Source organism: Bidens hawaiensis, unplaced genomic scaffold, assembly GCF_021521415.1.
Source record: "Bidens hawaiensis isolate Kalapana, Puna unplaced genomic scaffold, B.hawaiensis_p1.1 tig00003356_1, whole genome shotgun sequence".
NCBI lineage: Eukaryota > Viridiplantae > Streptophyta > Magnoliopsida > Asterales > Asteraceae > Bidens > Bidens hawaiensis.
In genome coordinates this window covers 2,430,787-2,449,012 of record NW_027491185.1, presented here as the reverse complement: position 1 = coordinate 2,449,012, position 18,226 = coordinate 2,430,787, and the positions used below count along the sequence as shown (strand labels likewise).

General features: G+C 39.4%; 1 protein-coding gene across 1 annotated transcript; it reads left to right on the top strand.

Annotated features, from left to right (window-relative positions):
* The first annotated feature begins 644 nt into the window (after positions 1 to 644).
* On the top strand, positions 645 to 2,226 carry LOC143623233 (putative F-box protein At1g49610). The gene has a single exon (XM_077094184.1). The coding sequence runs from the start codon at positions 712 to 714 to the stop codon at positions 2,038 to 2,040; it is 1,329 nt and encodes a 442-aa protein (XP_076950299.1). The 5' UTR covers positions 645 to 711; the 3' UTR covers positions 2,041 to 2,226.
* Positions 2,227 to 18,226: the final 16,000 nt, after the last annotated feature.

Sequence of the window (18,226 nt, the reverse complement as noted above, 5' to 3'; positions counted from 1 at the left end):
TCAGGATTTAGATGCTACTTGTCCTTTCTACTTTGCCAAGTGTCATTTCAGGATATTTATAATGCTGCTGGCAAAGTTCTCTTTAGCTCATGCTGCGTTCTGTTAATGAAACTCAGCTGTTGTTTTTCTTTCTTTTTTTTGCATTGGAAGTCACTGTTTACATACTATGATGGTTGTGATCTTTAAATATCTTCTTCATGTTGCATTACTCATTAATTTTAGGAAATTGCCTCAATGAGAACATGCATAAGTAGTTATGTTTGATTAAATATAGTCATTTGTGGTAGCTTTGTGTTTAATTTGTATCTCTGCATTCATGACAGATTATTTTGATTCTTCTTACTCAGAGCTATATTATTTGTTATTTACATTGATATTTTTTCCGTAAGGTCGCCTTGATTCCTTTTAATAGCTAATTAAACTGGAGGTGTATACACAATTGAATTTTTCTCTCTTCTTCATTTGATTGAAAACTTGACTTCACTGTGATCTTACTTCTTTGAAATTTGATCTTCTGTCCATTACATCATAATCAGTCACAGGAGTTCTGAATTTTAGTTCAAGGAGTTATGAGTACAATAATACTTGCAGATTAAGTTAAGTAAAACTAACGATCCTCGTATATTTGATGATGTATTGACTGCTTAGTGTGCGTATTGAGTATAGACCGAATAGCACATTTCCGAAGGTATCCGTATTTGTCCAAGTTCAATGAACCTAGAGCTACAAGCGCAAGCATATAAACCGCTAATCGTCAATACAAAGCCCCAAAATCACAACACTAGGGCTTATTCAGATTTGGGGCTCCAATTCACTTCCTTTCAATTCCTTTATCCAACACAAAGGTACACACACTCCAAATCGCTTCCTTTCAATTCCTTTATCGCCACTTCTTTTGGTGAACAAAGAATTCCGTTAGGATCCGTCCACTTGTCCCTAAAAATGGCGCAGAGGAAATCAAAGAAAATTAGGCGTAGGGCTAGCGAAGCGTTGAATGACGATGATCGACTAAGCCGATTGCCGGATGGTTTGATTCATCACATTTTTTCATTCATGGATACTAGATATGCTGTTCAATCTAGTGTTCTATCAAGAAACTGGAGAGATACCTGGAAATCCCAGCCTCAATTGAGCACCGAGATCATTAGATCTCCCAATCGGGCAAGTGGCTCTAAATTTCCAGATTTTGTGCACAAGTTTCTATCTAGGCGTGATTCCGTTGCAGAAGTTTCCACCATTGAATTCCAATCCAATTTCATTGGCCTTCCGCTTCTCAGAGAGATCATTGTCTATGCAATGTCTCATAGGACCCGGAAGCTAAAGATTGAATTCTCAGGTGATAAGAAAACCAGACGGGGTGAACTTGATGCATCTTTATTTAGATCCTGTCATCTTGAACAACTCTTCTTGAGCATTAAATTCGATCTCATACTTAGTCCTCCTCTGACAATGGATTTTCCAGCTCTAACCACTTTGAGCATAAACCATGCTAACTTTATACTGAATGACAATAGTAAGTCTAATGATTTTTGTTCCCAGTTTCCCAATCTAAAAACTCTTGCCTTGGATGATTGTTGGTTATTTTTGAAGACTTTCATCATCAAGTCTAGTAAGTTAGAGACTCTGTCCTTATTAAATCTTCATTATATATCATGTAAGTTTGTGGTCTCAGCACCAAAACTCTCATCTTTCACCTATAAAGGCTATTCTAAGTTCTCATTATCTGCAAAAGATCTTGTTTCCTTAAAGACAGTATGTTTTCAGACAATCAACGAACCACAGGTTACTGATTGGATGAACGCCTTCAGTCAACTCTGTATGGCAGAGTCTCTTACATTAAACTTAAATGTCTTTAAGGGTCTTTCTGAGTTCCCCGAATTGCTCGAAACACGAAATTGTCCTTTCACGAGCCTGCAAAGTCTGACTTTGCTTTCATGCCAGTTCCCTCTATCCCTGGCTGCATTTGATGGTGTTCTCAATTATTTCCGTCGCAGCTCTCCAGATTTAAAGATTCATATTGAGCATGATCCAATACCATAGCGTCTCCTGTACACCTGGTGATCCAATCATTTGTCTGCAGCATGAATATATCATTGTGTGGTTGCTGGTAAGCTCAGTCTAAATTTTTCTACTCAGTCTTGATAAATGGAGTATTTTTTTTGAGCTATTATTAAGTTTGCAACAGCTATTGTCTTCTACTATGAGTTTGCATGTTTTAACATTTGAAATAACCACTATTTTTCTATTTTAATATTTTCTCACTTATATGCATGTTTTATAAAATGTATACACCATTTAACTGAAAGTTGTAGTTTGGGCTTTGGGAAATGGGCACCTAACTGAATGTGGAAAGGCATTGGTAATTTAGAGAAGGTCACCTCAATATGTAATTAATATGAATATAAAAGAAGAGATTAAAAATCAAATTGGGTAAATGTGATAAAACACAGTTTTGGTTGGACTCGTGGGCTTGTGAGAAACCTTAAAAATTGTCATTCCCGACTTAACTCTCTTTAGAAACCAAAAAAGATGTGCTAATCTGTGACATGTATATTCAGTCGAACGAGGAGAGATTTTGTGCGTGGATATGGAAAAGTCAGCTGAGGGCCAGTCGCGAGGTTCAAGAACTGCATAATTGTGTGGATTTGATCACAAAAGTGGTTGGGATTGATCAGGTGGAGAATCATTTATTAGTCAAAGACTTGAGATGGAGATCGATAATAACAATAACGAGAATTCGGTGGTTAATTTTCAATATTGGCAGAGATGGTTTTGCAGGTTAAGGTGAATTGTTTAATTTTGAGGCTAATGTTGGATCGTATTCCTACAAAAATGGCGCTACTTGTAAGAGGTATTGATGTGGGAGATATCAGGTGTTTGGTGTGCGGGTATTCCTGGAAAGCTCACAGCATTTGATGCTGAACTGTGAGCGAGCTAGCTAGATTGGTTTGGACTTTGGTCCATGCATGCAATGTAAGCTTTAATTCATTACAATATATTTTGGAGTTTCTGGTTAGGCTAAAGATTATCAAGAAGAAGAGTGAAGCTGTTCAAGCAATTATGGGGGTGTGATGTTGGTTAATTTGGAAGATGAATAACGGTATTATTTTTAACAAGCATTGCTCGATTACAAAACTGTTAAGAGTGATGTTAGAATACCTGCTTCCTTTGGGTGAAACATAGAAGTAAGAAGACGACCTTGAAGTGGGAGAATCAAGGTAATCTCAATAGTGATTTGAAGCTCCAGCGGATGAAACGGGTTCCAGTGATAATAACCCCATGGGATTTTGTTGTTAGAACTATCGCTAAAACCATGTGACTTTATTCCACCTATTTTTGGTTCGATTACATTTGTATTTCAACTAATATCATATCTAGGTTTAATTAGGTGATTTTGCTAAGTTCTTCGTGTGATTTGGATTGTGAGACATGCATTCGGGAATATATGTTCCACTGTGAAGATCGGATGGCCAGTTTTGAGTGAGCTGGATCTGAATATCATTTCTATTGTATTTGTATATTATTTCTGCCATGTTTTGAACATTATTTGAATATCATCATGTCCTGGGTCGTCCCTGAGAACCCTAAATATTTCAAGGCCCAGGACGAGCAGAAAAATGGGTCTTTTTTATTTTTTATATCAATAAGTCCTTTACTGATGATATCATCAACAATAATAAAAAACAAGAAAACGTTTTACAACTGAATCATTTTTCAACACTTAACATCTTCATCTTCATATGATGATAAATGTTGCTATAAAGAAGTCTAGAAAATGTTATAAAAAATGTATAAAGTGAATCGCAAGTAATAAATATAGGATTTAATTTTCATTTTTTGTAAACAGGGAATAAACATCAAAATTCATTATACAATAAAATAAATGAAAAAAATACAATCAGTTAAAAACATACTAGAAAAAAAGTATAAAGGCTACTACATTTTGTGGTTCATTTTTCAGACAAAATGTGATAAATTAGAAATAACATAAAAATAGTTTGACATAGTGGGCCAAGTTATTAAAATAAGCTCATGGTATCTAGGGGTGTTAATCAGGTCAACCCGATCGGGTTTCGGGTTAATCAGGTCGGGTTAGTCGGGTTTTCCTTTAAAAATATCTAATCCGCAACCCGACCCTATTAAGGTTCGGGTTAGTCGGGTTCGGGTTATTCGGGTTTCGGGTTTTTCGAGTCGGGTTTGCCGGGTTATTCGGGTTAACAATGTTACTTTATAATTTTAAATTGTTTTTTGTTTTTGTAACTTGTAGGTTTCAAAATTTCTCATTCCACTCATTTTCAATTTCTTTTACAAGTAATTATCTTATAATTACATATATACGCATGTAACGAACCGAACGAACATGAACAAATTTATGTCCGTGTTCGTTCATTTAACTTTTAACGAACACGAACACTTAATCAAACAAATATTTGTGTTCATGTTCGTTACTTAAAAAACTAAACATGTTCGTGTTCGTTTATGTTTGTTAATTCAAAAACTAAAAAAACCGTTCACGAAAAAAAATGAACATAATTAAAAAAAGATAAATGAACATGAAGGATCATATATGTACATTCATTAACGAACACAAACACACATAAACAAACGCATTTAAATAAACACAAACAAACATATATAAATAAAACACATTAGGGTGATATAATTTCTAAAGCAAATTATATTTTATAATTTTCTATTAATATGTAAACGAACATGAACGATTATAAACAAACTTAAATGAATGATCATAAGCGAGCGTTCACGAACATAGATGAACGAGTGAAACATGTGTACATGTTCGTTCGTTTAGTTCAACGAACACAACATAAATGAATTTTCCGCCGAACGATTCATGAACAATCAAGCGTACTAATTAACTTCTCTATGAAGCTTACAATATTGCCTTTTTAGTGGTTGTTTCCTCATTTCATCATTGTATTTAAAGTTAAGTATCACCACTAATCGGGTATTCGGGTTAACCCGAAACCCGGCTTTTTTCCAAAAATAAACCCGAAACCCAACCCTATTAACAATTCGGGTTATTCGAGTTGACCCGAATAACCCGATTAATACTTTTTGACCCTATTTAACCCGACCCTAATTAGCTTATTCGGGTTCGGGTCGGGTCGGGTTAATCAGGTTCGGGTATTTTGAACACCCCTAATGGTATCTCTATTTATTTAACTTCATCTTCTTCCTTAGATCTAGGAAGCGTCTCCTTAGATCTAGGAAGAAGACGCTGACCAAGAGCACTAGGTAAAAGTTGATGGCTAAAACTCTATTGCTATTGCTTCTTCTCGCCTCTTTACTCTAATAACTCTTTACAATAATATAATATATGAAATTTATAAAAAAAAACCTATATATATATAGGGTGAGAATCCTAAGAGAACCCTTTGAAAATTGAGAACTTTGAGAACCATTTTGAGAAAAAAAAACCTTTTAAAAAATTTTAAAAAAAATGAAAACTTTTAAAAATTAAAAAAACCAAAAATTTTTATTCTTCAACCCGGTTTCATAAAAAAAATAAAATAAAAAACTTAATTATACACATATTTATATTTGTATTTAATCTCGATTTACATAATGTATACATATGTACATCATCAATTATCTTAATTGTACATATGTGTATAAAGAATAGCATGTATAAAATATAAAAAATAAGTATTATACATATGTGTACAATTTTGCTAAACCGATATTTTTTTTAATTTTTTATATTTTTTTATGAAACCAGGATGAAAAATAATTTTTTTTTGTTTTTTTAAATTTTTTATTTTTTCATTTTTTCGTTTTATAGTTTTTTTAAAAGAAGTTTTTTGTAGTCCAAAATGGTTCTCAAAGTTCTCAATTTTAAAATGGTTCTCACATGATTCTAATATATATATATATATATATATATATATATATATATATACACTATATTAAAATGTATATAGGAAGGACTACATGTTAGCAATTTAACAGAAAAACTCTTATAATTAAGAGGTACAACTTATTTAAACATGATGTACAAGTGTTTTTAGCATCTTTAGCTTTTAAAGTTAAAGCACGCCGACTCTAATCCACATTCAAAATTCAAATCTGAATCTCACGCCTACATACAAACGTGAGAGCTCTCAGAAACCCTAAATAGCATCAAACCCTAATATCGAAGATTAATGGTACTTGTAACGCACTTGGCTTAGAATCGCTGACCTAGGGTTCCGATCAGACTTCCTTCTAGAGGTATGTTTGTTGGAACCCGATTCGTATCAATCCAATAACAATTAACAGATCTCAGATCTGTTTATAATAGATTAATACCTAAACTATAGATCTAGCTCATAATTAACTTTGATTCAGTGTTGTATGTATGTATGTATTATCAGTATGTATATAATAGTAATTGTATAATATTAGGATGAAGATTGAGAGAGAATCTGGACAGAGTTTCGTTAATTAGATCTCAAAACTTAAATTAAACGTGAACAGTGTCCACAATATATAAAAGATAGGTCTGGTTCGCTAACATCCTCTAGCGAACCAGACACTACTTCGTTACATACATTAATAAGACGAAACACCCCCTGATTCGTTAACATCCCTTAACGAATCAGGAGGGAATAAGCTTAAATCTTATTTCGCTAACATCCCCTAGCGAACTAGACCTTACATATAATGAACTAGACAATAACTTAACTAATTATTACATTAAATATAAAACAAATACGTTAACGATAATTACAAAGACTCAAGACGCAAAACCGTGCACTAACAATGTTTTTGGGTTTTTTTTATTTCGATTTTAAGGTACAGTTATTATTCTTTTAAGTGTCAATTGATGTTTAACAGCCTCAAATGATTCAAACTCCTGACACAATTTCGTATTTAAATTAAGTAGCTGCTGATGTTGATAAGATTCTCATGGCCTCTTGGATATAGTGTTTACTAGCTTTCCATGGGTAGTTCTAAATCGCTTTACTGTTAGGGCTTTAAATTTCTTATCTGAATATTTGGCTATTTCATCAGTTTCATCTATAAAGAAAGTACACAAAATTGATTATTTGTTAGATATACAATATGTACAGCATCTTCTTTAGTGAATTACAAAACCACCTATGCACTTAGTAAGACCATCCGTAGTGGTTTCTAGTTGTGGCGCTAGCCGGCGAAAAACGTGGGGGGCACCCCCTCTCCGGCGTTATGGGTTTGCTTTGTAGGTTGGGTGTTTTGTACATAACGCTTAATGGGCACAAACTGTTAAATATTCTCACCATTTGACCGTTTGAAAACGCTCATATTACCGTTTAAAAAAAACAATTTTTTATATATAATCTTCATCCCCAATCAAAACTTATCAAATTTATAAACATTTATTTCTTAAACTCTATATTTCCTCACACCAAATTCCCGATAAAACCTAATCTATGGATTCTCCCACTTCTATTTATAACCAATTTTTCAGGCCGACCGACAAGTCGAAGACAACGCGGAGGAGGAGGCGGTTACGAGTGCGATTGTGCTCGCGACAACTTCTATGAATTCTATTAGCTCTCCTCCACCCCCGTTTCAAAAAGAACATATATCGAACAGGGCCGTATCGAAGCCAACGAATGGTTGATGGCGAATTCAACGACTCACCGATATACAAGAACCCGAAGACTTTTAGGCGTCGCTTTCGGATGTCTAAAAATTTATTTATGCGCATCACCAGTGATTTGGAGCGTAAGCTTGATTACTTTAAGCAAAAACCGGACGATCGAGGGACGCTAGGATTCACAGCTATTCAGAAGGTTACGTCAGTCATACGCGTGCTCGCCCGCGGAAACACGTTCGACATCAACGACGAGTATTTAAAGATTACCGATAAAACTACTCGGGACACCTTGGAGTATTTTTGTTACGGCACATTTTATTTTTTTAAATAATTATATCACTTGTTTACTTTAATTAATTATTTTATAAATTGTATAAAATATAGGAATATTAAAACTATATGGACCACATTATCTAAGAGATCCCAACTGGAACGATCTACAACATCTTTATGAGGCACATGCAAGGGCGCATGGTTACCCGACATGATCAGGAGTGTAGATTGTATGTATTGGAAATGAGCTAATTAACTGTCCAACTGCATGGCGAGGTCAATACACACGAGCTGACCAAAAGGAACAACGGTCAGCCTTCAAGCGATTGCTTCATAAACCTTTGGATTTGGTCGGCATTCTTTGGTGTTCCCGGTTCCAACAATGACATAACCGTCTTAGAATAGTCACTTGTGTTCGAGAGTTACATATCTGGGACCGTTCCCATCGCTTCGTTTTGGCTAACAAGAAACTTTTACGATCATGGGTACTATCTGGGCAATGGAATATATTCAGCGTATGCGATTATCGTGAAAAAATTTAGAGACCCGTTGGATGAAAAAAGACAGTATTTTAAGAAAGTACAAGAGTCTGCGAGAAAGGATATTGAGAGGTGTTTTGAGGTTCTTAAACAATGCTGGCATTTTGTTAAAAATCATTGTCGTCTATGGACTTTAGAAAGAATGAAAAGTGTTATGTATGCGTGTATCATAATGCATAACATGATCATCGAAGATGAGGGAAGAGCAATATGTCAACTTTCATACCGAACTTGGGTCCACCACAAACTCCAGCAAGTATGGAGCAAAGACTTGAAAACGCGTATTTCGTGTGGTCAAGAAAAATACGTATCGCACTTAAGGGGGATTCGGTCCAATATCTTTGGATGAATCAATGTTTCCCAGGAGAAAATGAAACCAAAACGAGGGCAACGATGAATACGAAGACGAGATCGATGATGAAGACGATGACGAGGGTGACGATGGAGACGAGTAGTTTTTGTTTTTATTTTAATGTAATATTTATTTAATAAAATATTATTATTATTTGTTTACTTTTAATAAAAAAATAAAAAACAAAACATGTAAAAGTGATTGAGTGCAACGTGGTGCAAAATGCCCAAGGGTGGAGAGTTATGAGTACACCCTCTTTTTTCAAAATTTGGAAAAGCTGACTGCGTCACCAGGGGTGGAACTACAGGGGTCAGGGGTCCGCTGACCCTCCGACCGGCCAAATTTCCGACTTATTAGTGATATATACCGGAATCATTGTTTATAGTTTGACCCCTTAAAATGTTAGTAGTTAGAATACTGTCACTGAAAAGAAGAGAAAATAATTTGATCGGACAAGCTTTTCGATAAAAGTTGCAGGGACGACCGACGGTGCTTGAGTTTCTGGTTTGTAGAAGATGATAAACAAGGGTGAAGAGAGAGAGAGAAAGAGGTTAGCTCTTAAATGATAAAACTAATATTTAATTCCTCGGTAAATGTAAAAGTGTGCTCAATTTTCCTGTGATATATGTAAAAGTTATTATTTTAGTTAATCTATTTAACTTTAAAAAATTAAATTATATACACTTAAAGTGCAACGCAAGTTCTATGTTTAATTATGTATTATATTATATTATATAGTTTATATAGTTTTAGGATGTATCTAAAATTTATTATTTAATTTTAATATAGATATGTTATTTTACTCTATTCGATTTAACATTTTAACCTTTATTATAATTGTTCTTTATAAAAAATATATAACTGTGCGACACAATTTTATGATGTAAAGAGAGTTCGAATTGTAGGTTCGGCCTCGGTAAGGATATTAAAGATTTTATTCTGACCCCTCGTTTGAAAAGTTCTAGTTCCGTCACCGTGCGTCACATGACGCAAAATGCCTAAATGTGAAGAGTTATGACTACACATGGTCTAAGGATATCAATTGGTGGCGATATACAACATGTCAACATCACTTTCATCTATATTTGGAAGTTATGTTTAATGGATCGAATAACTCTTTGAAATGCATGTGATATTGTAAACATCTAGGTTCATCTCCCTGGTTAATTTTTGGGTTTAACTTATGCGGGTTCCGATTTATTCTAAGTTATGCAGGATCTAAGACGAAAATTGTAGGTGGCAGATCATCCCGGAAGTGAGACGAAAGTTGTAGGTGGCATCAATTACCCCTATTTTGGTAACTAGTAATTTATTTATTTTTATGGTCTTTTTAAATTATTGTCATTTGTTTTAGTGTCTCATTTCTTGTAGTCGTTGTTTGGCTGAAGCTATCCAAGTTATCTACTGAAGAGGTAGGTCCCAGCAGAGCCCAGTTGGACCCGCAAGACTCACCTTGAAGAGGGACGTCTGCGCAAGGACCAACTGGTTCCGCAAGACTCACCTTACGCGCAGTACGCCAGCTGTTACCGCAGGGAAAGCCTCCCAATGGTGAAGTACCCCACCTGTCCCCGCAGCTGCGGATACAAGCCATCATGGAAGGCTACACGCACAAGGCACTAACTCAATAATTCAGTGTCACCTGAAGGAATGAGCAAGGCGGGAATACTCCCGCCCAAATGAGCCAGTCCGTATGCTTCTGGAAGATCTTTTGTACTATACCTGCCAAGGTATGGAACTAATAGACAAGATCTGACCAAAGCAGCCCATGAACCAATCACAGGGTGACAGCTCACCAACAAACAGTACGAGGAGCATGCTCTAGTACTGTTTGTCACTATTAGCCGCTGCTTACTCACCAACCCATGTCGTGGCACGCACATAGCCTGCAGTTGGTGGAAAAGGAATAGTACACAGCCAGCCTGGTCACTATCAGCCGCTGCCTACCCACCAACCAGCATGGCACGTGCGTAGCCCGTAGTTGGTAGAACAGGATTATTATACAGCTGGCTGTACCTGCTTGGAAACCTACCTTCGGCTATAAATACTCCAACACCTTGGAACGGTATTATCATATGGTATTTTACCTTCACTAGCTATTTCTCTCAATATACACTTATATTCAGAGTAATCTAGTCTGATTCTCACGCCGGAGGGTGGTCACAAGGAGGAACCCCCCCCCTTCTTAGTGACGAGCTCACGGTGTCTGTTTTGCAGGTCATTTGAAGAACATCCTTCTTTGCCGGACCTAACCCTCGTGGGAAACATTACTTAACCCTCAGATTATCCGTAATCTGCTCGGGGTCTATTAGTGTTTCTTCATTGGCGCCATCCGTGCATAAAAGCTAGAACTAATTCTCAGTTTTTTCAAAATTTCTGAAGAAATGGTTAACGTTACTCCGGTCCCAAGGCCAGTAAGTGACCAGGAAACCCCGGTAACCACAACCCCAGCTACTGGGGGGAACACCGGCGGTTATACAAATTTTACGAACACTACCCCGGTTACCCAAGCCGGGGCAAGTGCAGTAAACAATATTTCACTGGGGTTCACTGATGCCTAGTTGGAGAAACAGGCGAGGCTCCCTCGCCAAACACTCGATCAAGTTAAGGCGTGGGCCGAAGCACGTCAGAAAGAGTTCCAAGCTGAGTTGGATGAACGCTTGCGTTCACTCCAACAGGCTGACGAATTCGGAAATACTCGACAACAGCTCAACATGAACAGTGAGTGCGAGTACTAGGACAATGATCGGGAGGAATCCGACACCGACGCAAACCCTCGCCACAGGGCGAAAGGGAAGCGTAAGGAAACGGACTTCCAACCAAGAAGGAATTTTGGAGAAACCTTCAAACCAAGGAACGCGGGAGGAAACCCACGTGACTTCTCCAAAACCTTTAGACCAACTGCCGCAAATGCGGGAAAGTCCAAGTTTGCAAGGGACATTGCAGAAGCAATCGCCCCGAGAAGTGCCAAACAGATGTCCAACATCGGCACTTATGATGGTCTATCTGACCCAGACGATCACTTGAACAGATTCATAGCGGGGGCAACCGTCAGTAACTGGACGGAACCCACGTGGTGTTATATGTTCCAAATGATGCTGGTTGGAGTGGCCAGGGCGTGGTTTGATCGTTTACCGGTCCACCACATCTATGATTGGGCGGACTTTCAACAAAAGTTCAGCCAACACTTCAGTCAACAGAGGAAATATACTGAAGAGCAGTGGACGATCCTCAACTGCGTGAGAGAGGAAGATGAATATTTACTAGACTTCATCACTCGCTTCAACTCCAAAAAGCTGAGTCTGGGCGACATAAGTGAAGATCTTGTTCGCGCCGCTTTCATCCAGGGTGCCGAATACTCAGAGCTTATCCGCACGTTGACGGGTAAGGACGGCATTCCATCCACATGGGATGCCATCATGACGGCGGCCAAGCGCTTTGCCGAGACGGAGAAGCAACTGGGTAGGGACCTTCCACAGAGTACACATCTCTACACGCAGAGGACCAGAGAAAACAATGTTCGGATCGCCCGGCAGAACAAAAAGAGGAAGCTAGGTATTTGGCAGTCAAGGGTAAACTTTGACACCTCATCCAGCTCTCGCCCTCTTGTTGGCGGAAGGGATAACACGCACCCTTCAAGCCGAAAACACCGGTGGACGCCACTCACCAAAAGCGTCACGGAGATATTTGCCACCGAAAAACTCCCATGGCCGAAAGCTCCAATGATCCGGCAACGACCTAATACGGATCAGAGCAAATTCTGTGACTTCCACGGGACAAAGGGTCACAGTACAGAGGAGTGTACATCCTTGAAGGATATTGTTGAAACATTCGTCAAGGGTGGAAGACTTGCACACCTTGTGGCATCAATCAAGAACGGAGGAAGGAATGATAACCGGTATAAAGGCAATGGACGAAAGCCCGTTGACATCAGCATCCACATGGTTCATGGCAACATCAGAGGAAGAAAAAGACGAACGATAGAACCATGCGAATGGAAGGAAGCTGAGGTGCGCTTCCCGCGAGTGCCAGGAGGACCCAGCAAGGAAGGCCCTATCGTCATCAAAAGCCAGCTGGGGCATTACATAACTTCCCGCACTCTTGCTGACAACGGCGCCTCGTCAACGGTTATGTACAGGCAGTTCTTCGACAAGCTAGACGACGAAGACAAAGAACGTCTGGAAACGGTTTACGCCTCAATGGAAGGGTTCGACGGCAGCACAAACACCCCCCTGGGTATCCTATCTTTCCCCGTCATTCTCACGGACGGGAAATACTCCCGCACAGAAGACGTGGACTTCGTCGTAATGAGGAAGCCACATCACACATACGACATTCTCTTCGGGAGAGACGGGATGGCAAGATTCAACGCCGTGGTATCTTCAGTCCACGGCATGATGGGATGGCCAACTGCTGAAGGTGTAGCGATGATCACCGGTATCCCCCAGGTATGCATCGCATCCGTCTCATCTAAACCCAAACTAAAGATGGCTTCAGAGCGAACCCTGAAAAGGTCGAAGCCATTATCAAAATGGAATCACCTACTACCATCAAGCAAGCTCAGACACTGAATGGACGCCTAGTCGCACTTAACCGCTTTTTGTCAAACCATGCGGATAGGTCGTTCCCATTCGTGTCAACATTGAGAAACTGTTTAAAGAAAACGCACTTCCGCTGGACACCAGAAGCGGAAGCAGCTTTTCAGGAAATTCGGTCATGCTTGATCGAACTCCCAACGCTCACAGCACCAGAAGCGGGGGAGGAATTAATCATATACCTTTCTGCCACAGATAGAGCAACCGGGGCAGTCCTGCTAGTAGAGCGGAAAGGTATCCAGATGCCTATTTACTATGTTAGCCGTGTCCTAACAGATGTAGAAACCCGGTACTCCACCTTGGAAAAATTAGTCTTAGCACTTGTACAAGCTTCACGCAGACTGAGACGATATTTCCAGGGTCACCCAATCACCATTCTCACCAACTTCAAACTCGCAAACGTTCTAGGCAAACCCGAATTATCGGGACGTCTAGCCAAATGGGCAATTGAGTTGGGGGAATATGCGATAAAGTACAAGCCAAGACCAGCTATGAAAGGCCAGGTCATGGCCGACTTTATTACAGAAGTCCCCGCTTCGCGGGAGAAAGAGTGCCAGGAGGAGGCTCAACCCTCCCCAGCACAGGACTTCAATGATGTCTGGCGACTCTACACTGATGGAGCAGCCAGCAACGAGGGTTCAGGCGCAGGGTTGAAATTAACCAACCCAGCAGGCCAAGAATACACTTACACTATTCGACTGGACTTTCCAAGTACGAATAACGAAGCCGAGTACGAAGCATTCTTGGCAGGGCTGAGAATTGCGCGTAAAATGGGAGTGAAAAACTTGGAAACCCACGTTGATTCCATGTTAGTTGCCAATCAGATAAACGGAACGTACACAAGGAAATTTGCGTTGATTCCATGAACGACACAATGGCCCTGTACCTTGCACAAGCAAAAACCCTTATGCGCGATTTTAATGATTGTAAAGTCATACACGTCAAGCGAAGCGAAAACAAATCTGCGGATGCGTTAAGCAAGCTTGCATCATTAGCCTTCACCCATTTGGGAAAGGACATCCGCATTGAACTCCTTGAAGCACCATCAGTCCCGCACAAGGAAATTTGTGTCATCCAAACCGGTACAGAAACGTGGATGACACCAATAATAAATTACCTTGCAGCGGGTATACTACTAGAGTCAAAAACACAGGCAAGAAAAATACGTTGTAAAGCATTAAACTATCAACTCATTGATGACATCCATTACAGACGTAACTTTCTTGGCCCACTCTTAAGATGCGTGGACAACCAAGATGCTGACTACCTCCTAAGGGAATACACGAAGGCATCTGTGGAGTACACGCAGGTCCACGCGCTGTTGTAGCTAAGCTAAACAACGCGGGATACTTTTGGCCGGGGATGCATATGGATGCGCTGGCATACATCAGAAAGTGTAGGTCTTGCCAGCTCTACGCACCCAACACGCATCGCCCGAAGAATGAACTTGTTCCAGTCACCTCTTCATGGCCATTTCAGAAGTGGGCCATCGATGTGACAGACCCATTTCCTACAGCAGCAGGAAACGTTCAGTTCCTAGTGGTAGCCATCGACTACTTCACCAAGTGGATAGAAGCAAAACCCTTAGCCCAAACAACCGCAAAACATATTAAAAAATTTATTTGGGAATTTATTATTTGTCGTTTTGGACTTCCACAGACTTTGGTGAGTGATAACGGCACCAACTTTGCTGACAAGAAGCTACAAAAGTGGTTAGAAGAACTTCAAGTCACCCACACATTTACCTCAGTGGCACACCCGCAAGGTAACGGTGAGGTGGAAAGAGCAAATAAAAGCATCGTCGAAGGCATAAAGAAAAGACTCCTGGAACACAGATCCGACTGGGTAGACGAAGTTCCACACGTCCTTTGGGCAAATAGAACGCTGAAAAAGGCCAGTACGGGAGAAACCCCGTTCAGCCTCACTTATGGCACTGAAGCCATGGTCCCAGTCGAAATTGGTTTACCCTCACCAAGGGTCTTGATTCAGCCAGAAGACAATGATGGGGAAAGACGGTTAGACCTTATGCTAACCGAGGAGCGCAGAGACTTAGCCGCAGCGCGTGAAGAAAACTACAAGCGACAAATGCAGAAGTACTACAACACGCGGGTAAAACTCTGCAACTTCAATGTAGGAGACTACATATTGCGTAACAACGAGGCTTCAAACCAAGAGCGCCCAGGAAAACTGGCACCGGTCTGGGAAGGACCGTACATTATCAAATAAGTTTTGGGAAAAGGCGCATACCGGCTCGAAAGGCTCGATGGCACTCCTATCCCAAGAACATGGAACGAAGCTCAATTACGCAAATGTTACATGTAGATCAATTCCAAACTTGTAAAGAAAAGGCCTAGAGCCACTTCTAATGGAAATGATTCTCCTTTCACATTGTGTTGATAGCCTTACCTTTATACTTATGAACTTCCCACGCTGATATGCCGGTATTCACCGCATAAATATGGGAAGAAGTAAGTCGTTGCGTGTGGAAGGCGGCAAAATCCGCATAAACACATAAAACGGTAAAAATTTCTAAGGAAAACCTTCACGCAGGTCAGCTATAGGTAAAGTTTAGTCATCCCAATAAATGAAAGTGACGGTCCTACCCGCACAATCATGAAAGGAAACTGAACATTGACCAATTGGCAACCGCGCGTCGAAAGGTTAACTTATTCAAAACACTTAGAAAATTTCAAAGGAAAAGATGAGGAAAACTTCCACGCAGGTCAGATATAGGTAAAGTTTGGCCATCCTACTAAGTGCAAGTGACGGTCTTATCCGCACAATCACGAAAGAGGAAGCAAAACTTTAACTTATTATCTGCCACGTTGAAAATTTAACTTATCTAAGTACTAAAGAAATTGCTAAGTTAAATCAAAATATGCGTGAAATAAAAAGGCAAGGCATTAGCAAATAATCTTTATTCCATCAAAATTCAAATATTACAAAGATTGCTGGGTACATACCTGCATACAAAAGAAGCTATACAAAAATAAAAATCTACTCTAATGGTGGAAAGGGATCTAAAGGATCAAGCTTCAGGACCACTTCCACTTGGACCCGCACCATCAGTAGAGTGTGGCGGTTCAAGGAAAGCTTTAAGGATAGCTAGCCCATCATCAGCAGCAGCAATCTCGTTCACCTTCTCCACCACCGGATGCGGGAAGGCAGCATACTGATTCACTGCTGGGTGATACGCAGCTTCAGTATCCACATTGTAAAGAGGGAAGTTGGAAGGCGGGATGCCTTGTTCAACAAACCCTAGACCAAGCAGGAAGCAAGCCTTTTCCCCATCCTCATGAGAAGCGTTGAGGGCTGCGCTCATCGCATCGTCATATGATGTGTTCGTGAACACCCGATGCACAACCTACAAAACAGAAGTTTGTCAAAAACTCAAGAGTAAGGAAAAGCGTAAAGAAGTTAGAAGTTAGGAAGCTGCGCATACCTGCGACAACGCTTCTCGAAGAAGCCATTCCTTGGCAACCAGAGCCTCCTGGAGGGCAGCTTGAGCTTCATTACGGGCGCGTTCGGCTTCGTTCTTTGTGAGGTTGGCAAGCAACACATCTTTGGCTGCAGCCTCTTCGACGCCCTTTAGCTTACGCTCAGTGTGGTCAAGCACCCCCCTCTGGTCCAAGATCTCTTGGAGCTTCTTGGCATCTTCCATGGCCAAGGCATCATGAGCCTGCTGGAGCCTCATCCAAGTTATCTACTCAACTGAATTGTTTTGCCCACGGTTTGCTTGCTATATCCTTTTTATTTTCTTTGTACTTGTTAAATTTCTTCATGTTTTCATTAATCTTTTATCTTCACCTTTGCCCGATACTACCAGAATCAAAGTTTGAAAACGGCTTTTGATATTGCTCCTGTTGATCCAATCGTAGACTTGAATATGCAATTGTAAGTTATTACATAAATTAACTAGCTACCGAATTTCCAAATTCTAATTAAAATAAAACATCAAGTACTTATTTAATTCACTTTCAAAAGGCAACTAATCTTGCTCATGATCTTCTTTTTGGTAAATGTTCTGTTTCGTGCGCAAGTATGTTGATAATAAGTTAGCTATATTGCCTTCTTATACTTTCTATTGTTTAAAAACTCAAATTTATAGTGGTTTTGAAATTAAAACATATTTTTTAACTAAATTCAAATAGATTCGAACTTCATTTTCGAATCGAATCGAATTTTGAATGAGCTATTCTGAATTCGAATCAAATCGAATTTGTCGAATTTATTTCGAATTCGAATCCAGCTTTAAAATTTCAAAATTCGAATTAGTCAATTCGAATAAATTTGAATATTGAACACCCCTAATTCTCATCATCACATGTAATTATTAATGTGAAATTTTAATTGCTCAATAGGATTTTGTCAAACAAAGCACTTGAGGTCAATGATGGAAAACCTTTGCTTTTATACCAGAAAGCTTTATGCGGGCTAACAGCTGGAGCAATTGAGCTTCTGTAGGAAGCCCTGCTGACCTAGAAATGATTCGTATGCGGATTAAATTTAGGGTTACTTGCCGCCCAAAGTCATAATTACACAAATGCATTTCATGCACTTCATTGGATTACTGCAAATGAAGGCGTTCCCTACAGTAGTTAGGGCTATATCTTTGAACATGGAAATGCTTGCTTCTTATGATCAAAGTGTTAACATCTATAAGGATAACCTTGGGTTTGGTGAGGCTACTACAATATTAGGTAAGACTAACCTGCATAGTTCTAACTTGGTTTTATTTTAGAACAAAATTTGAGACGTTTAGTTTATGTTCTTTTACTCTTTTGCAGGTGCCAGTTACACGATGCATGGTTGTGCATCAAATGGCACCCACACTCGAGACCTTGAATGTCTCGGATATTAACACTGAACACCGAAAACACTTTTACAC